This window comes from Erinaceus europaeus, chromosome 6 (assembly GCF_950295315.1).
Source record: "Erinaceus europaeus chromosome 6, mEriEur2.1, whole genome shotgun sequence".
NCBI classification, from domain to species: Eukaryota; Metazoa; Chordata; class Mammalia; order Eulipotyphla; family Erinaceidae; genus Erinaceus; species Erinaceus europaeus.
The window spans coordinates 50021991-50040803 of record NC_080167.1 but is presented as its reverse complement, the minus strand read 5'-3'; the positions used below and the strand labels follow the sequence as shown (position 1 = coordinate 50040803).

Genomic DNA, 18813 nt, shown 5'->3' with positions numbered 1-18813 from the left:
GTGAAGTCACACATGTGTGAGCTCCAAAAGGAGGAAAAAGAAAAAAAGATACGGCATGTCCTTGACTGTAAACATGATTCAAATGATTGGGTATTGTCCCTAGCAGGGGTATTGTTGGGAAGGATCTTTTCTTTCTACTTTGACATTATTCCATTTATTTTTGCAATGAACTCATGTTACTTTTATAATGAATGAGGAACATACCCATCATTAGGGAAAGCCTATAGAAACAACTTCAGTAGCTTTTGTTTGGTGATGTACAAATCCTTTATGTACTGTCAGATTATATCTTGGAAGTGTGCTGTGCTCAAACCACCCTGCATGGAGTGCTTTCTCTATGATTCAAATACTAGAAATGGGAGAGGGAATATGATTTTAGTAACTGAATGCAAAGGGCATATATTAATAAGTGATGACAGATTTGATAATCTTTTAAAAAATACTTATTTATTGATTCCCTTTTGTTGCCCTTGTTATTTTATTGTTGTAGTTATTGATGTCATTGTTGTTGGGTAGGACAGAGAGAAATGGAGAGAGGAGGGGAAGACAGAGAGGGGGAGAGAAAGACAGACACCTGCAGACCTGCTTCACCACCTGTGAAGCGACTCCCCTGCAGGTGGGGAGACGGGGACTTGAACCGGGATCCTCACGTCAATCCTTGTGCTTTGCGCCACCTGCGATTAACCCGCTGCGCTACCATCAGACTCCCTTGATAATCTTTTTTACTTGGATGATGACAAGGAGTTCTTTTGCAAATACAAAAAAAAATTATGACTAAATTATTTCCTACTTAGACAACTTAAATTTAAACATGAACCTTTAGAAAAATAAGATTTTTTTTCTCTCTTTTTTTTCTCTGACTAGGACATGTATTCCTCTGAGAAACCTTGGACTACAGAGCTTGGTTTACAGTCTGATTGGGACAGCATACATAGACATTTCCAGTCATGAGTAAGTGCCCTTTGTCTCTTCTCAGTGGTCTTTAGAGCATTTGGGGTGTTACACTTAAGAGAAAAAATGTTACTGGACAAGTCGGAAGTGGGTCACTTCATCAAAGGTTGAGTAATCTGGGTCAGCCCAGTGTCGCACACTTCTCTCTTTAAACAAGGAGGTACCTTTATGATGCCAGCTTTCTTTTAAGAAATTAGATGTGGTGAGGAATTTAGATCATTAGCTTCTTGATTGATTTTTACATCTAGTATCTAAAGCTTCTTATTAACCAGTTGTTGGAAGTTGACTGTAAATATGGAGAGGGAAGATTATAGCTGGCCATAATTAGCAAAGGTGTTATTATGCGAAAATCAATCATCAGATAACATGGCTTAATGTTTTAGAAAAATAAAAAAGAAACCACCAAAATCCATTATCAAGTGTCTCTAATGGAACAAGAAACCAAGTTATCTGATAGTTTTTTTTTTATATATATTTATTTATTTTTTTTGCATAGAGACAGAAATTGAGAGGGAAGGGGAAGTTAGAGAGGGAAAGAGAGGCACTTGCAGCACTGCTTTGCCACTTAAGAAGCTTCCCATCTGCAAGTAGGAACCAGGGGTTTGAACTTGGGTCTTTGCATATGGTAATATGTGCACTTAACCTGGTCTGCTACCTACCGTCTGGCTCCCAGAGTTCTTAAAAAAGTATACCTTAAGCAACAATTTCTCCAGCCATATAATTTATGAGTTAGACAGCTTTGTATCACAACATGAAATACATTCTTTTTGTTTCTCTTCTTTGCCTTTTGGGGCTTCTATTTTAGTAACCCTTAAACTTGAACTGTATAAACACTAGGGAAAGATAGAAACAGCCTGGGGATATGGATCGACTTGCCAATGTCCATGTCCAGCAGAGAAGCAATTACAGAAGCCAGACCTTCCACTTTCTGCAACCCATAAAGAATTTTGGTCCATACTCCCTAAGGGGTAAATGTCAGGGAAAGATGACCAGAGGACTCTCAACTCTAATTCTGCCAAGAGAGAGAAGAGGAAAGAAGAGCATTTGGAAGAAGTAGGTGTGACTTAGAAAGGAAGAGAAGTTAGGATCATAGAAAAAAATGGCCAGATCAATGGTTAATTATAGAAATGATAGTCAACACGTATTTTGATCTTGGGAGAATTAATGCAGTTTCCAGTGGAGGGAATGGGAAAACAGAACTCTGGCGATGGGAAAGGTGTGGAATTACATGTATGTTATAATTTTGTAAATCAATATTAAGTCACTAGTAAACAACTTTTTAAAGAAAAAAGTATACCTTTTTGATTATGAAAACTCTAAACATTTTCTTTTTAAAAAATTTATTTTACTTATCATTGGATGGAGACAGAAAAATTGAGAGAGGAGGGGGAGGTAGAGAGGGAAAGAGACAGAGAGACACATGTAGCCTTGCTTTACCACTTGTGAAGCTTTCTCCCTACAGATGGGGACCAGGGACTTGAACCTGGATCCTTGCACACTAGAATGTGTACATTTAACCAGGTGCACTGCCACCTGGCCCTGAGTAAACATTTTCTTATTGGAATATAGTTATAGAAACTTAACAACTTTTAAAAAAATTTTCCTTTTGTTGCCCTTGTTTTTTTATTATTGATATAGTTACTGTTGTTGTTATTGATGTTGTTGTTAGGACAGAGAGAAATGGAGAGAGGAGGGGAAGACAGAGGGGGAGACCTGCATTACCGCCTGTGAAGCAACTCCCCTGCAGGTGGTTAGCCGGGCTCAAACCGGAATCCTTACTTGCGCTTTGCGCCACGTGCACTTAACCAGCTGCGCTACTGCCTGACTCCCGAGAGTTAACAACTTTTACAGATTATTCATATCAGTTATATTTACCTTAATATGAAGAATGGCTTTTTTAATCACTTCTGTTTATTTGATTTTTTACTAGAGCGCTACTCAGCTCTGGTTTATAGTGGTACAGAGGATTGGACCTGACACTTTGGAGCCTCAGGCATGAGAGTCTCTTTGCATAACCTTATGCTGCCTAACTTCACCCCTTCATCACTTTAAATGATAAGTGAAAGCAGTTGATGAGAATTTAGATGTTATTGTAAAGCCTTTGAGTGCTTCCTACTAAGAGTATCACTGTACAGAAGTGGCCTCTAGGCTTCATGAATGGTGAAGCAGGTCTGCAGGTGTCTTTTTCCCTCTTATCTTCTTCCCTCTCAATTTCTCTCTGTGCTGTCAAATAAAATAGGGAAAAAAAAAAAAAAAAGAGAAACTTAACTACAGTTTTCCTCTGTCTTATAATTTAGGGTTACTGTTAGTATCCATAGAGAGTTTTTTGAGGACTGGTACCCTAGGTCTTACATATTTGAATCTCAATGTCTATTTCAGGGCAGTGTCTACTCTGCTGACTCCAAATGCAGAGAACTTTCAGGATAGTTGGCTTGTTGGGACCTAACACTGCTGACTGTGATTGTTTCTTGTTTTTTTTCAGTATCCATTGTTTTTTTTTTTTTATTATTCATTTCTGTTTTTATTTAAATGTTTAATTTTTTTATTCCTTATCTCTGTGGGTCTAGAAAAAAAGTTTTTATAGAAGTAACATTGGTAACACTGTATATGTTTAGGAGGACAGGCTCACAGGTTGAAATGGGTGTTACCTCGTTATTCCCACCATCCAAGTACCAATATCCTTCCTCTACAGCCCATTGTGTCTCTCTACCTGCTCTACCCCCTCTGGTATCTTCAGTTCTATGGTTAGAACCCAAGGGGTTGCCTTTGTTTTGCTCCTGCTTTTTTTTTTTTTTTTGTGTGTGTGTATCTCTGTGTATCTTTTAATAATCTATTTTAATGTCTTTTTCAATTATTAATTTTTTTTTCTCTTTTTGTATTGCACCAAAGTAAAGGACTCTGGAGTGAGGGGGACTGTTCAGGTCCTGGAATATGATGGTAGAGGAGGGTCTAGGTGTGGGGTTCTTCTGTGTTATGTGGAAAACTGAGAAATGTTACACATGTACCAACTACTAGATTTTACTGTCGATTATAAACCATTAATCCCTCCGAAAAAGAGAGTACGATAAAGCATTGAACTCTCAAAAATTTTTTTTTTCTCTTTGGTGAGCTTATGGGGTCATTGTTGATAGTATTGATATTTTCTTCATGCTCTGAAGCTTTGCATGAGCATTCTGATCCCTCCCCCCCTTCTTATTTCTCTCTCTTTGTGATTTTCCTCCTGGCTCAGCAGATTTGCAGTTGTCTCCGCATGGCCTTGTAGTGCCTAGATGTGAACCAGGTCTTCTGTCGGTAGATCATAGAGAGTGTGGCCTGTGGGGACGTTGGGGATATCACAGATTGGGTCACTAAGTCAGCTGGCATTAGATCGGCAGCTTCCTAGGCTGTGGCCTCTGCAGCTAGCAGAAGTCTTTTCAGATTGGTTTTAGAATGAAGGAGGAGTCAGTCACTTGTTTTGAAAAGCAGGGAGCTTGGCACTCCCGACCCTCTTTCACATAGAAACCTTTCACTTACCCTCACCCCAGAGTCACATTTTCTTTTACTGCCTCTCAGCACAGACCTTCTGGTTTCTGCTTGCCTCACACTTGGTGTTCCTGTTAGATTTCTGATCCATGGAGATACTTGGGGGCGTAAGTGTGTCATATTGGTGATTTGTCTTTATATTTGATCTGTAATTTCTCTGTAGTGGGGAAGTGGCAGGAAGCTACAAAGAATGAATAAGGCCTTGGAAGTTTAAGTACTACAGTAACAATAAAGGCCACAAGTCCTACTTCACATCAAAGACTTAAAAGCAAATGGGTTTCTGCTTAGATTGGGTTTCCTCTGTCATCTACCTGCCCCATGCTAGTCGTTCCCCACCTTGCTGCTTCTCCCTGGCACTTGGTCTGTCTCATCCTATTACCTGCTACATGGAACTAAAATTGCTTGCTTATTTAATCTTTTCTTTCTCAAATCTGCAAGCTCCTTGATTGGAGACATTCCTTGGTTTAATGTTTTTAGTATGTGGTAGCTACTCTGTTTTGTGATTTTTAGGCTGACTATAAGCTATCCTCAAGACAGTCATTGAGCATGTTTCTAGAATAAAGTTTTATGAGTAGGTGTTGTGGTATGAGAAAAGCATGGAGGTTTGAATGAGTACACAGGTTAAAAAAAAATTTATTTATTTATTCCCCTTTGTTGCCCTTGTCTTATTGTTGTAGTTATTGTTGTTGTTGTTGTTGGATAGGACAGAGAGAAATGGAGAGAAGAGGGGAAGACAGAGGGGGAGAGAAAGACACCTGCAGACCTGCTTCACCGCTTGTGAAGTTACTTCCCTGTAGGGCTCCAACTGGGATCCTTGTGCTTTGCAGTGCCTGCTCTTAACCCACTGTGCTACTGCCGACTCCCCACAGAGGTGTTTTATGTTACAGAGCATAGAGGTGAGGCCAGATTGTGAGAAACAGAAAAATCAGGTCATATGCATTTCAGGAAGTTTAGATTTTATCCTTAAAGGACTTAAAAAGAGCTATTATTAAAGGTTTCAACTTAGGGGAACAATTGAATATTTCATTCTGGAAAATTACTCTTAAGACATTGTAGAGTAATAAATTATTTTTAAATTGACCAGACAAGTATTTCTCTCTCTCCTCCCCTCCCCCTGTAAAGTTATTCCTGGGCCTTGGTGCTTGCAGGACTCCATTGCTCCTGGCGACTATCTCCCCCCCCCCCTTTTTGTTAGAAGGTGACAGAGAGAGACAGAGAAGAGACACCTGCAGCACCACTCATGAAACCCCCTGCCCCCAGGCTTTCCCATGTAATTATCTGAGACGTGAACCTGAGTCCTTGAACACAGTGAAGTATGCATTCAGCTAGGTGAGCTGCTTGCCAGCTCCTTAGCTTTATTTTTCTCAGCTCTATTTAAGCTGCCTTTGATAAAGACTTGGAATTCATATTTCTTTTTCTTAGCACTTTTGATGATTTTCTCTAGGGGTAGCAATCATTCTTGAACACACCACTGTAAACATTGTGCTCTGGTTTTGGGTTGGGAGTTTGCAGGTTTTCAAAATAGTAGGGGCCAAGTACATCTAAAAGTTCCTGTTTTTGATCAAAAAGCGTTAGGTGTTATATAGGTTTTAAGAAATAGGAATATATGCCATTAAAGTTCTCACTCAAACCTAGATTTGAGTGAGAACTTTTTCTCACTTTTTTTCCCCCCTAGTGAGTAAAGGAAAGCTTACACACTTGGGTCATGGGGTAAGCTCATCTCTGCAGGATTTCCTATCCTAACCTTCTGTGTCAGAACTCATAGAACATGGTAGTAGTACTACAACACTTGGGGTAAGCTGATGAAGCTGTTTGGGACTTGAAAGTGACTGGTTCTGACACCTTAGTCACAAGGCTGCTGTCTGTGCACTGAAACCCAAGAAGTCTTTTTCTCTTCATACTCTGTTGCACTCTTGACACACTGGTTTGGATGCTCCAACTTCAAAGCTTGGAAAATTTAAATGTTTTTTTTTTTTTTAAATGATCTTTATTTATTTATTGGGTAGAGGCAGCCAGAAATCTAGAGAAAAGGGGGGTGATAGAGAGATAGAGAGACACCTGCAGCCCTACTTCACAACTTGCAAAGCTTTCCTCCTGCAGGTGGGAGCCCGGGGCATGAACCCAGGTCCTTGAGCATTGTTTTTTAAAATTTTTTATTTTATTATTATTATTTTATATTTATTTATTTTTTAATTTAAGAAAGGAGACATTCACAAAACCGTAGGATAGAAAGGGTACAACTCCACACAGTTCCCACCACCCAGTCTCCATATCCCATCCCCTCCCCTGATAGCTTTCCCATTCTCTGTCCCTCTGGGAGCATGGACCCAGGGTCATTGAGGGTTGCAGAAGGTGGAAGGTCTGGCTTCTGTAATTGCTTCCCCGCTGAACATGGGCGTTGACTGGTCAGTCCATACTCCCAGTCTGCCTCTGTCTTTCCCTAGTAGGGTGGGGCTCTGGGGAAGCAGAGCTCCAGGACACATTGGTGGGGTTGTCAGTCCAGGGAATTCTGGTTGGCATCATGCTGGCATCTGGAACCTGGTGGCTCCTTGATGTCACGCTTAGAATGTCTTGTTCACAGTCCTGCTGAAGGCCAGGAACCGATGCTTTGTAGCAGTTGTCCTTAGAGCTCAAGCTAGCAGCTGCTTCAGAGTCTCCATCTTGGCCAAATTAAAATGTTTTATGGTGATTTTTAGTTTTTTCAGTCTAGATCTTCACCATATGGAAGGAAGCTTTGGTGCTATGGTGTCTGTCTCTTGTCTCTGTATATGAAATTATTGCCCTGTAGTGGTGAAGCCCCAGTGATGACAGTAATAACAAAATTGTTTTGTAATTAAGCAATACTTTTTCTATGAAAATAGTTTTATTAAATCACTTAAAATTTGAAAATAGATGTAAGTTACTATAACATAAACCTAATCTTGTATATTACGTTTCCTAGTTAAACCATAAAATTTCAAAGCTTCTACTCACTATTTTTAATGTTGTTATTGTTCAAAAGCCACATTCTCTACATAGTCTTTATAAGCTTGTCACTAACATTTTTCTTTCAAATTTATTATGCATTGCTTAATATAAACTTAGAATGTAGATCAATGTTAAAATACTTTTGTATAGCACAAGCCAAGTTGCTTCCAGTAACCTGTTTCTGAGGTTTTAAGACAAGCTGTCTCTGAGTGGGGTACTCTTTAGAGTTCCAGTCTTTCTAAGTTCTCTAATGGCCATTCTTCCTCTTCACATTTCCAGAGTCGCAGAGACCTGACTTTGCTATGTTAGACATGTGGCCAGTTTACCAGTGTTTTAACTTGTTCTTTGAAAAAAATTTAAACCATTTATTTATTTACTTTAATGACATAGATAATACCAGAACACTAGTGGTCTGGGAGGTGGTGCAGTGGATAAAGCATTGGATCCTCAACCATGAGGTCCTGAGTTCAGTCCCTGGCAGCACATGTACCAGAGTGGTTAGCTTTTTTTCTCTCTCATGAATAAATAAATTCTTAAAAAAAAACAAAAAACCAGAACACTGGTCAGCTCTAATTTATGGTGGTGCTAGTGATTGAACCTGGGACTTCTGAGCGTAGGGCTTGAAAGTCTGGTGCACGATTTCTTGAACTATTTTTTTCAGCCCCAGGAGCTTGATTTCTTATCTAATCTCCTCCCTAACTACTTCCACCCTGAACCCTTATTTGTAAATGGGAATTATCAAGTAGAAGTTCTCAAATTCATGATGACATCAGTGAGAAAATGTTATTTCCAGTTGGCTTTCCAGGAACACATCTACTGATTAAAATGAAATATGACTCTGTTAAGCGAGGCTCAGAAAACTCCCACAGTTTTTAGAGAGTTGGTTTCTTTCACAAGTACTGTTGCCCCAAACATAGGTTTGAGCCCTCTGGTTCACTTATTCTGCTAAGTGGTATTGTGAGGGAATATTGAAAGCTCTTCACTGAAGAATCTTAAATAATCATAGTTTTATTGCTTTGGTGTCAGAAAATGGTTTAATTTTTAAATTATATACTGGTTTGAAAATGCCATCTTAGTTTTGTTTTGTTCAAGAGCATTGCTCAGCTCTGGTTTATGGTGGTGCTGGGCATTGAACCTGGGACATTGGAGCCTCAGGTTTGAGAGTCTCTTTGTATAACTATTATGCTATTAACCCCTGCCTCCCTTTTTTTCATAATTAACTTTTACCAAAATGAATTTTCTATTTTTTTAAATTTTTTTTTATTCATTATTGGCTAGCGACAGAGAGAAAGAGAGAGGGAAAGAGACAGACACCTGCAGCCCTGCTTCACCACTCATAAAGCTTTCCCCCTGCAGGTGGGGACCAGGAGCTTGAACCTGGGTCCTTGCACACTGGAATGTGTTCACCTAACCAGATTTGCCACTACCTGGCCCCACCAAAATGAATTCTATCTGAAGTTATTACATGCATGGCTTTTAATATTTCTCATTTATTAAAAGATATGTAGTAGAAAACATAGCTTGCTAGTGTTTCTTGGGCTATAACTAATAAATATATACACACAACTGACATCTAAGTCATTTTTTGTTAGTTTTTTTACAATTGACACCTAGTATTTGGACAGCTGTATGTTAATACTTCTCATATTAAAAGCAAATAGACATTTTCTGTTAAGGGAATTGGAACCTGTTCTATATGATGAACATCATTGCTTACTTGCATCCTCATTTTGCAGAACATGAACTTGCTCGTAAAGCTTTTCAATCTCTTATTTTTCTCCTCAAAACTGATCTAAATAGTATTTTGATATTTCTCTTTTTTCCATTCTTCTCCCATTCTCCTTCTTCTCCTCCTCCTCCTCCTTCTTCGTCCTCCTCCTCCTCCTCCTCCTCCTTTCCCTCCTCCTCCTCCTCCTCCTCTTCCTCTTCCTCCTCCTCCTCCTCTGTCTTTGTCTTCGTCTTCTTCATAAGGTGGCTGTGAAAGAATTTCTTTCTAGCCTTTCTTTGAAGCTGTTGGTTAGGAGGGGTCTGGAATAAAGTGAAACATCTTTCACTTCACCCTCCTTTCCCGCTCCTCTTCCCACTTGAAGTTCCCAGATGTAAATGAGTGTTCTTCCTCCCCTGCATTCAGAAGCTGACTTCTGCTGGCTTTATCTCTGTTTCTGAAACTGGGCTTTCCTTTCTGCTCATGAATTTGGATCATTCAGGTGCTGCTAAGCTTTAGACACTGAATGCAAGATTATCATCTGACACTAGTATACTTTTTTTTTTTTAAAAAAAGTTATTTATTTTTTTATATTTATTTATTTCCCTTTTGTTGCCCTTGTTGTTTTTCATTGTTGCTGTGGTTATTGTTGTTGTTGTATAGGACAGAGAGAAATGTAGAGAGGAGGGGAAGACAGAGAGGGAGAGAAAATGACACTTGCAGACCTGCTTCACCGCCTGTGAAGCTACTCTTCTGCAGGTGGGAAGCTGGGGGCTCGAACTGGGATCCTCACGCTGGTCCTTGTGCTTTGTGCCACATGCACTTAAAGTCGCGCTATTGCCCGACTCCCACTAGTATACTCTAGTATACGTTTACATTAAATTGCGGGATGTTTAGAATCACAGTATCATTTAAAACTCATGGTTGCCCGCTTCAGGATCTAGAAGAATGGAGTAGAAAAGGAATTTATAGAATGCATCAATAAAGGTTTGACATTGAAGAACCGTTTGATCTCCTCACTGGTTAACTTTATTAGTGGTAATAAGTGCAAATAGGATGAAATGCTGAAAAAAATTGCCAAATCAATCATGTACATATTTTTTAAGTATTATTTTTTATTAGTGACTTAATGATGATTTACAAGATTACAGTAGCATGATTTCTTATTGCACTCACTGCCAGTTCTCTGTGATCTCTCCTTCCTCTCCTTGTTCCATATGGCTTTATGTGACTAATAATAGTCTGTTATGATTTCTTCAGGTAATAACTTTCTATTGTTTTCTGATGTATAGATGCAGAGGAAGCATGAGGAATTCTGAATTGGAAAAGGAGGAACTAGATATTACTACCAGTGCTGGAAGAACATTTACAGACTTATATTTTTGTGACAGTATGGCACCACAAAATCTGAATTTAATTTTCAGCCCTACTTGAATTTGTTTTAAATGCAATAACACAGGTTTATATGCCAAAATGTTAGAATGTGATCACCACAGTGTGTTTCATTGGCATGTTTTCCCATGAAAAATATTGGTTCTGTTCTGAAAGTAGCCTTTTTTTAAAAAAATTTTTTTTTTATTGCCACTAGGTTTTTTTCTTTTCATTTTACTTACTTTATTTTTGAGAGAGATGCAGAGAGAGAAAGACACAAAGGCAAATATCAGAGCACTGCACAGCTCTGCTTATTGTGGTGTGGGGGATTGAACCTGGGACTTTGGAGTCTCAGGCATGAGAGTCTCTTTGAATAACCATTATGCTGTCTACCCCCACCCTGAAAGTAGCCTTTAAGCTGTATTAAAGTGTATTCTTGGGACCAAGTGGAGGTGCACCTGGTTAAGCACACACATTACTAAGCTCAAGGACCCAGGTTCATGCTCATGCTCCTCACCTGCATGTGGGAGACTTTTCAAGTGGAGAAGCAGGTTTGCAGGTGTCTGTCTTTCTCCCTCCCTATCTCCCCCTCCCCTCTCAATTTCTCTCTGTCCTATCAAAAACAAAATAGAAAAGAGGAAAAAAGAAAAAAATGGCTGCTGTGGAGAGGTAGATACAGCGATAACCCTGAGGGCTGCCAACTGAGCAGTTAACTTCCTGTTCAACTCTTGATCGCTTTTACGGTTTCTCTAGGGTAAGGGAAGCTGCTTTTCTGCCTGGTTACCACACATTGAGGCAACAAGATCATTGTGACATTTTAATAAGCTAGCTTTAGACCTTTTCTGGGTCTAAATGTCTATATGTATACGTACCTGTATGCTCAGGGAACTTTGCCCATTCAGGAGGAAACCCCACCCAGTGTTACAGGTAACCCAGACTAATGTTAAAAAGGACACAGATCTCAAATGAAATGGGAACTATCTCTCTGAGTTAGCTCTGAGAATTGATGACTCGAAGACTCAAAATCCACCCTTGTCCTTGCTTGTCTTTCGCCTTTAGGGCAAACAATAATTGAAGGACCTACTCTAGGCCCAATTCTGTTTATATCTCAAAAACCACCTCTCCAGCCCATCTCTTACCTGTTTGTTCTCCTAAACCAGCAAGGAGGTTGATATGAATAGTGCATCCTCCACTGCACATTAAAGCCGTTTCCTTCTTAGTACAAATAGATAAAGCTAATTTAACAGTGTTTGACTTGCATTGCGGAAGTAGAGTCATTACTTTCTTCCCCCCTAATATGTGAAATAAAAATGATTTAGTTTAGTTTTAGTCTGATTGAAAGACATACTTTTCTAGCTCAGTGCTGAGCTGCATTCTGATGGAGAGTAACTGTCTAGATCTGCAGTTTTCCTTTTCATTTTTTTGATTAGTGTGAATCACTTCTCATCAGGTGAACTCTCCTTCCCAACCAGTCCAACTCAATTTTTTAGTAGGAGCATTTTTCTTTTTATTTCTAAACATGTATTTAAAGAATACTTACTGGTTTTGACTCATGTGAGAGTAAGTCATATAGGTCCTGCTCCCTTACCCATTTTGTACTTGGTTGCAGTTCTGCAGAACAAGGCTGTAATCCCAGTAAGATTATCCAGTAGATAATGTTATGGTTCTGTGTGCAGTCCTTCTTCCATACTGACAGTTTCTCCAATCATGTCCTTTAAAGCAGTTTTGTTCTCCAAGCTAGGATCCAGAGTGTGGTGTGAGTGTCTGGTTGCATCTTCTGATTAGCCCCCTCTGGAACAGGCCCCTCAGATGTTCTGTATCTTTCATGGTACTGGAGCTTTTGAACAATGCAGTTCTTTCATATTTTTTCCCCCTTAAGTTAGAGTTGTCTCTAATGGAATTTCTCCTAACATATGAGACTGGTTTGGGGGACTTTCTGTCAGGAAGCTTGTCTTGAAAAGAAGTACATGGTGATGATGCTTCAGTTACCTTTGCTTTTAGCTCTTTTACAGAAAGATCTCCTCTCCCTTCTTTCCTTCCTTCCTTCCATCTTTCCTTCCTTCCTTCCTTCCTTCCTCCCTTCCTCCCTCCCTCCCTCCCTTCCTTCTTTCCTTCCTCCCTCCCTTCTTTCCTTCCTTCCTTCCTTCCTTCCTTCCTTCCTTCCTTCCTGAAATAGTCTTAAAATTTCTTGCAGAAGAACAGGATTGATCTACTTTACTGCTTTTTGTTTCTACTTTTATTATTAAAAAAGCTTGAGAAAAGTGGCAGTGATATACTTTGTAGATTATGAGAGGACCTTAAAAGGAGGCAACATCAAGAGAAACTTACTGCTTGTAACTTTTTTTTTTGGGGGGGGGCATTGTCAGGGCTTTACTGCTCTGGGCTGACTTAGACACACAGAGGGAAAGACACCACAGCACTAAAACTTTCCCCAGTGCAGTGAGGGCTTGACTTGAGCAGGCTCCCTTCTGCATGAGCTCAGCACTACTTTTAACTTTCCTATAATAAGTCAGATATACTTCTTCATATATAGATTGAGATCAATCATCACTAAAGATTAACCTGTCTCATAATTTGGTGCTTCTTTCTCTTCATCCTCATCAATTTTCTTTAATTAGAAATAGGGTAAATGAACACAGCAGGACTGGTTCTCATTAGGTTTTAGAGATTTATGGGTTATATTAGCTTTTAATGTGATGTCAGGATATTACCATCTATAGTTATGACTTTTTTTTTCTTCCTAGATTTATTTATTAATGAGAGAGACAAGATGATAGCATCGTTCTGGCATATGCTATATGGGGGTTGAACTTGGATCATTGTGCTTGCTAATCGTGTGCTCTACTTATTGCTGTTCCATCTCCCAGGTCACAGTATACTGTGGCTAGTATATCTATCTCTATCTCTTATGTATATAGATAGAGATAGAGCTAGATAGAGACAAAGAAAAAGGACACAGAGAGAGTGCCAGACAGCAGACAGACAGACAGACAGACAGACAGACACGGACCATAGCATTGGAGCTTTTTCAGTGCGATGGGGACGTGGCTCGAACCTGTTTTGTGCACATAGCAAAGCAGTTCACTATCCAAGTGAGCTATTTTGCTGGCCCTCTGTGACTCTTTAAAGTTTAGTAATGGTAAAGTGTTGTAAACGTCAGAAAATTAAATTGGACAACTACAAAATATAGGGGATTGAAACATTGCTTTTCAATTTTTGAAACATAATATATATTTAATTTATTAAAATATTTTAAGAGTCATAGTGTTTGAGTCTTTTATTTTATTTTTATTATTTTTTAAAAAATATGTTATTTATTAATGAGAAAGGAGGAGAGAGAGAGAGAACCAGACATCACTCTGGTACATGTGCTGCCGGGGACCGAACTCAGATGTCATGCTTGAGAGTCCAATCCACTGCGCCACCTCCTGGACTCTGAGTCTTTGATTTAAAAAAAAATTTTTTTTTTTTTAAAGATTTTATTTATTTATGAGAAAGATAGGAGGAGAGAGAAAGAACCAGATATCACTCTGGCACGTGTGCTGCCGGGGATTAAACTCGCGACCTTATGCTTGAGAGTCCAAAGCTTTTACCACTGTGCCACTTCCTGGACCACAATTTTAAAAGATCTTAAGGGAGGGAGTCGGGCGGTAGCGCAGCGGGTTAAGCGCACGTGGCGCAAAGCGCGACGACCGGCGTAAGGATCCCGGTTCGAGCCCCCGGTTCCCCACCTGCAGGGGAGTCGCTTCACAGGCGGTGAAGCAGGTCTGCAGGTGTCTGTCTTTCTCTCCCCCTCTGTCTTTCCCTCCTCTCTCCATTTCTCTCTGTCCTATCCAACAAAGACGACACCAATAACAACAATAATAATAACTACAACAATAAACCAATAAAAAGGGCAGCAAAAGGGAATAAATAAATATTTTTAAAAAAAGATCTTAAGGGAGAGAATATATAATTTTGGATAAATAATCATGCTTTTGTTTTAGTATTAGCAGGTAATGAGTGGCTCTCTCTATGGCTGTTGAGTTGGTATTTGGAAGTACTGTAGACTAGGGTACACAAATGTGGCCCTTGGCCTCATAGAGCACAGAACCTACACAAATTGCACAGGAGTATTGATATGAAAAGGGGGCTGTAGGAGTCTTTGGGAGCAAGAACGTTTGCAGGCAGAGCAATATGACCACTTGAGGAATATCTTTTTGGCCAAGGCCTGCCCATAAACAGACTACTGAGAGACTGAGATTCAGATGGAGAAAGTAAGGGAAATCCAGCTTTGGTGGAAGCAGATTTTTGGAGAATATTAAATTACAACTTTAGCTAAATACCTACCCCACTGTTGCATACTTTATCTAATCTCATTTATTTTCTTCAGTTCTTTGTTGTTTTTGAGCTATACCCATAACATTAAAATAATTACATTTTGGAAATGGGGAGGGGGGGAGTTCTGTTTGGGCATATGGCCTCCTTTAAGTTGGTCTGAAAAAGAAGGACAGCATTGCTGTCCACAAACATGGATCTCATGGCTTTTTCCACATCCTGCAGTGTCAGCACATTTTACCTTCATGTCTTTTTCTATAAAAAGAAACTACCAATTAGTTGTTTGGCTTTTGACAGTGTTGATTTTTGAATACCTAGGATGACGTACTAGGGATGATTATAAAAGTACCTAAATCCTTCTTACACAGAAAATATTGAGATATAGGAAAGATCAGTATACAGGATGAATAAACAGACATACATACATAACAATCTGTCTGAGAAAATAGCTGAACTGGTGAGGGGGGCATTTGCATACCTGAGACTCCTGGTTAGATGTCTGTCAGCACCACAGGCACTGAACCAGTGCTCTGGCTTCTTTATTTGTTGTAGAAATTTCTCTCATAAAAGATAAGTCTTAAAGAAGTAAGAAACTTTAATTTTTTTGATCAGCAGCTTAGATTGTATTTTATGTTGATGTAGAAATTGATTTCTTAGGTTTTACAACAAAGTGATCATATTCTACTTAAAATTTAAGTAGAATGACAAATAAATGAAATAAGTTGTTTTATCCACCCAAGAAGAGACCAGTCAGAAGTGGGTTGATGGTTTCATTTCAGTAGTCTTTTACTATTTGTAGAGCAATTCACAGCTTCAGCATTTACAGATTATTTTTGGTGTATGAAATGTAGCTTCTCATGTATCTTTTCCTTCTCATATGTTCTGAAAAAAATGACAGTAATTTAATTATAAAATAATTTCCAGGAAAACCAGAGATGTCTTCTGAAAAGTTGGTAGATAAAAAATCTGAATCTGGGAGTCAGGTTGTAGTGTGCTGGGTTAAACGCAGGTGGCGCAAAGCACAAGGGCCAGCGTAAGGATCCCGGTTCAAGCCCTGGCTCCCCACCTGCAGAGGAGTTGAAGGAGGTCTGCAGGTGTCTATCTTTCTCTCCCCCTCTGCCTTCCCCCCCTCTCTCCATTTCTGTCTGTCCTATCCAACAACAATGACAATAATAATAACTACAACAGTAAAACAACAATGGCAACAAAAGAGAATAAATAAATAAAATAAATATTAAAAAATATTTTTAAAAATCTGAATCTTTGCTAAGAATAAAAAGATGCTGGATTGTTATTCATATGATAAAAAATGTGGGCAGAGTACAGTGCATGTATCTGTGTCTGTTTATTGTTTTTTTTTTTTAAGATTTTATTTATTTATTTACTTATTTACGAGAAAGACAGGAGGAGAGAGAAAGAACCAGACATCACTCTGGCGCATGTGCTGCCAGGGATCGAACTCGGGACCTCATGCTTGAGAGGCCAAAGCTTTGTCACTGCGCCACCTCCCAGACCACCTGTTTATTGTTCTAAGATGTTGTTGATGAAAGATTACAAAGTGTGAAGAACAGTTTCAATAGTATGCTTAATATATGCCAAAAATGTACATGGTTAAGTAGAAAAGATTGTTAGTAATGGTTATCTCTGTGGTAGGCCTAAGTGAACATTTTATTTTAGATACAACCTGAGGATACTCATACATTATGTGTATTTAAAATACAGATTTTCATTGTCATTTTTCAAAAAGAGACTTTTTCAGAATAGTTTTGTTTTTACAGAACAGTGGAGCAGAAAGTGCCAAGACTTCTTCACTAGCATTTTGCATTAGTGTGGTGCATATATTGCAGTTGATGAGTCAGTGTTGTTGCAGTCTTGTTTACTGAAAACCTCAGGTTACCTTAGGCCTCACTCTTCGTTTTGCATGTTCTGTGGGCTTTGACAACTTTACAATGACACACATCTATCTACCTTTCTAGTTGCATTCAGAATAGTTTCACTACCCTAAAAGTTCTCAGTCCATCTATTCATCCTTCTCTCCCTTTTCCTAAAGTGCTAGCAAGCACCGAGTGTTTCACAATTTCTGTAGTTTCCAAAATATTAGAGTTGGAATCATAATTGGCATAATCTCAGATGGGATTTGTATATGTTTTTCCATTTAGTAGTAAGTGCTTAAGATCCCTCCATGTCTTTTTGTGGTTCAATAGTTCATTTCCTTTTTTTTTTTAATCTCCAGGATTATTGCTGGGGCTTGATGCCTGCACTATGAACCCACTGTTCTTGGAGGCTATTTTTCCTCCTTAGTTGCCCTTGTTGTTTATCGTTGTTGTTGTTGTTATTACTGCTGTTATTGTTGTTGGCTAGGACAGAAAGAAACCGAGAGAGGACGGGAAGACAGGGGGAGAGAAAGATAGACACCGCTTGTGAAGTGGGCCCCCCCCCAATATAATAGTTCATTTCTTTTTTCTTACCAGAGCACTGGCCAGTTCTGGTCTACTGTGGTGCAGGGGATTGAACCTGGGACTTTGGGGTCTCAGGCATGAGAGTCTTGTTTGCATAACTGTTATGCTATATACCCCTGCAGTTCATTTCTTTTTATTGCTAACTAATATAAGCTTCTCCATTATCTGAAATTAGAACATTTTGGTTTGGTATGACTTGGTAGGTTGATTTTTTTTTTTTTTTTTGCTCCGGGAATGCTCATAAATTTTCCCATTAAATTAGTGGTAATAGCATTCCTAGACCTCACCAAAACCAAAACAACAACAAACCCTACTAAATAAGAACATTTTAATTTTTTAAAAAATATTTTTATTTATTTATTAATGAGAGCAATAGGAGGCGTATGTGCTGCTGGGATGGAACTCAGGACCTCATGCTTGAGAGTTCAACCCTTTATCGGTACACTGCCATCTCCCGGACCATAAAACATTTTACTTTTGGATAACAGGGAAAACCTGTATTCCATAGACTGAATGATCCAGTGTGTTTATCCATTCACTTTGTGAATAACATCTTGTTCATTTCAAGTTTCAGTAGTTATAAATGAACCTGTTTAAAACATTCACATGCAGGTTGTTGTATGAATGTAAGTTTTCAGCTCATTTGGGTAAATGGCAAGGAGTGCAGTTGCTGAATCAGAGGGTAAAAATTCAGTTTCCTAAGAAAGCACAGACAGCTTTCAAAGTGGTAGTATCAGATTCTTTTTATTTATTTATTTTTTTTATTTAAGAAAGGATTAATTAACAAAACCATAGGGTAGGAGGGATACAACTCCACACAATTCCCACCACCCAATCTCCATATCCCACTCCCTCCCCCAATAGCTTTCCCATTCTCTATCCCTCTGGGAGCATGGACCCAGGGTCATTGAGGGTTGCAGAAGGTAGAAGGTCTGGCTTCTGTAATTGCTTCCTCGCTGAACATGGGCATTGACTGGTCGGTCCATACTCCCAGTCTGCCTCTCTCTTTCCCTAGTAGGATGGGTCTCTGGGGAAGCTGAGCTCCAGGACACATTGGTGGTGTCTTCAATCCAGGGAAGTCTGGCCGGCATCCTGATGACACCTGGAACCTGGTGACTAAAAAGAGAGTTAACATACAAAGCCTAACAAATTGTTGAGCAATCATGGACCCAAAGCTTGGAAAAGTGGAGAGGAAGTATTAGGGAGGTACTCACTGCAAACTCTAGTATACTTCTGCTTTCTTACTTTGGTGCCATACTCCAAACTCAGTCAATTTCTGCTTTGTGTTTCTACTTCTTTTTTTTTTTACATGCATAACATTCCCCAGATTCCCATTTAGCAATACAACCCCCACTATTTCATTCATCATTTTTCATGGACCTGTATTCTCCCCACCCACCCACCCACCCCAGAGTCTTTTACTTTGGTGTAATACTCCAATTCCATTTCAGGTTCGACTTGTGTTTTCTTTTCTAATCTTGTTTTTCAACTTCGGCCTGAGAGTGAGATCATCCCATATTC

At 39.2% G+C, this 18813-nt stretch overlaps 1 protein-coding gene across 5 annotated transcripts in view; it reads left to right on the top strand.

The window, feature by feature from the left end:
• USP6NL (USP6 N-terminal like) overlaps nt 1–18813 on the top strand; it is a 181635-nt gene that overhangs the window by 18213 nt on the left and 144609 nt on the right. For all 5 annotated transcript variants that reach the window (XM_060192149.1, XM_060192146.1, XM_060192150.1 and 2 more), the window contains one exon: nt 865–951. In XM_060192149.1, coding sequence (XP_060048132.1) covers nt 948–951 — 4 coding nt within the window. In that variant the 5' untranslated portion in view covers nt 865–947. The remainder of the gene's footprint in view (nt 1–864; nt 952–18813) is intronic.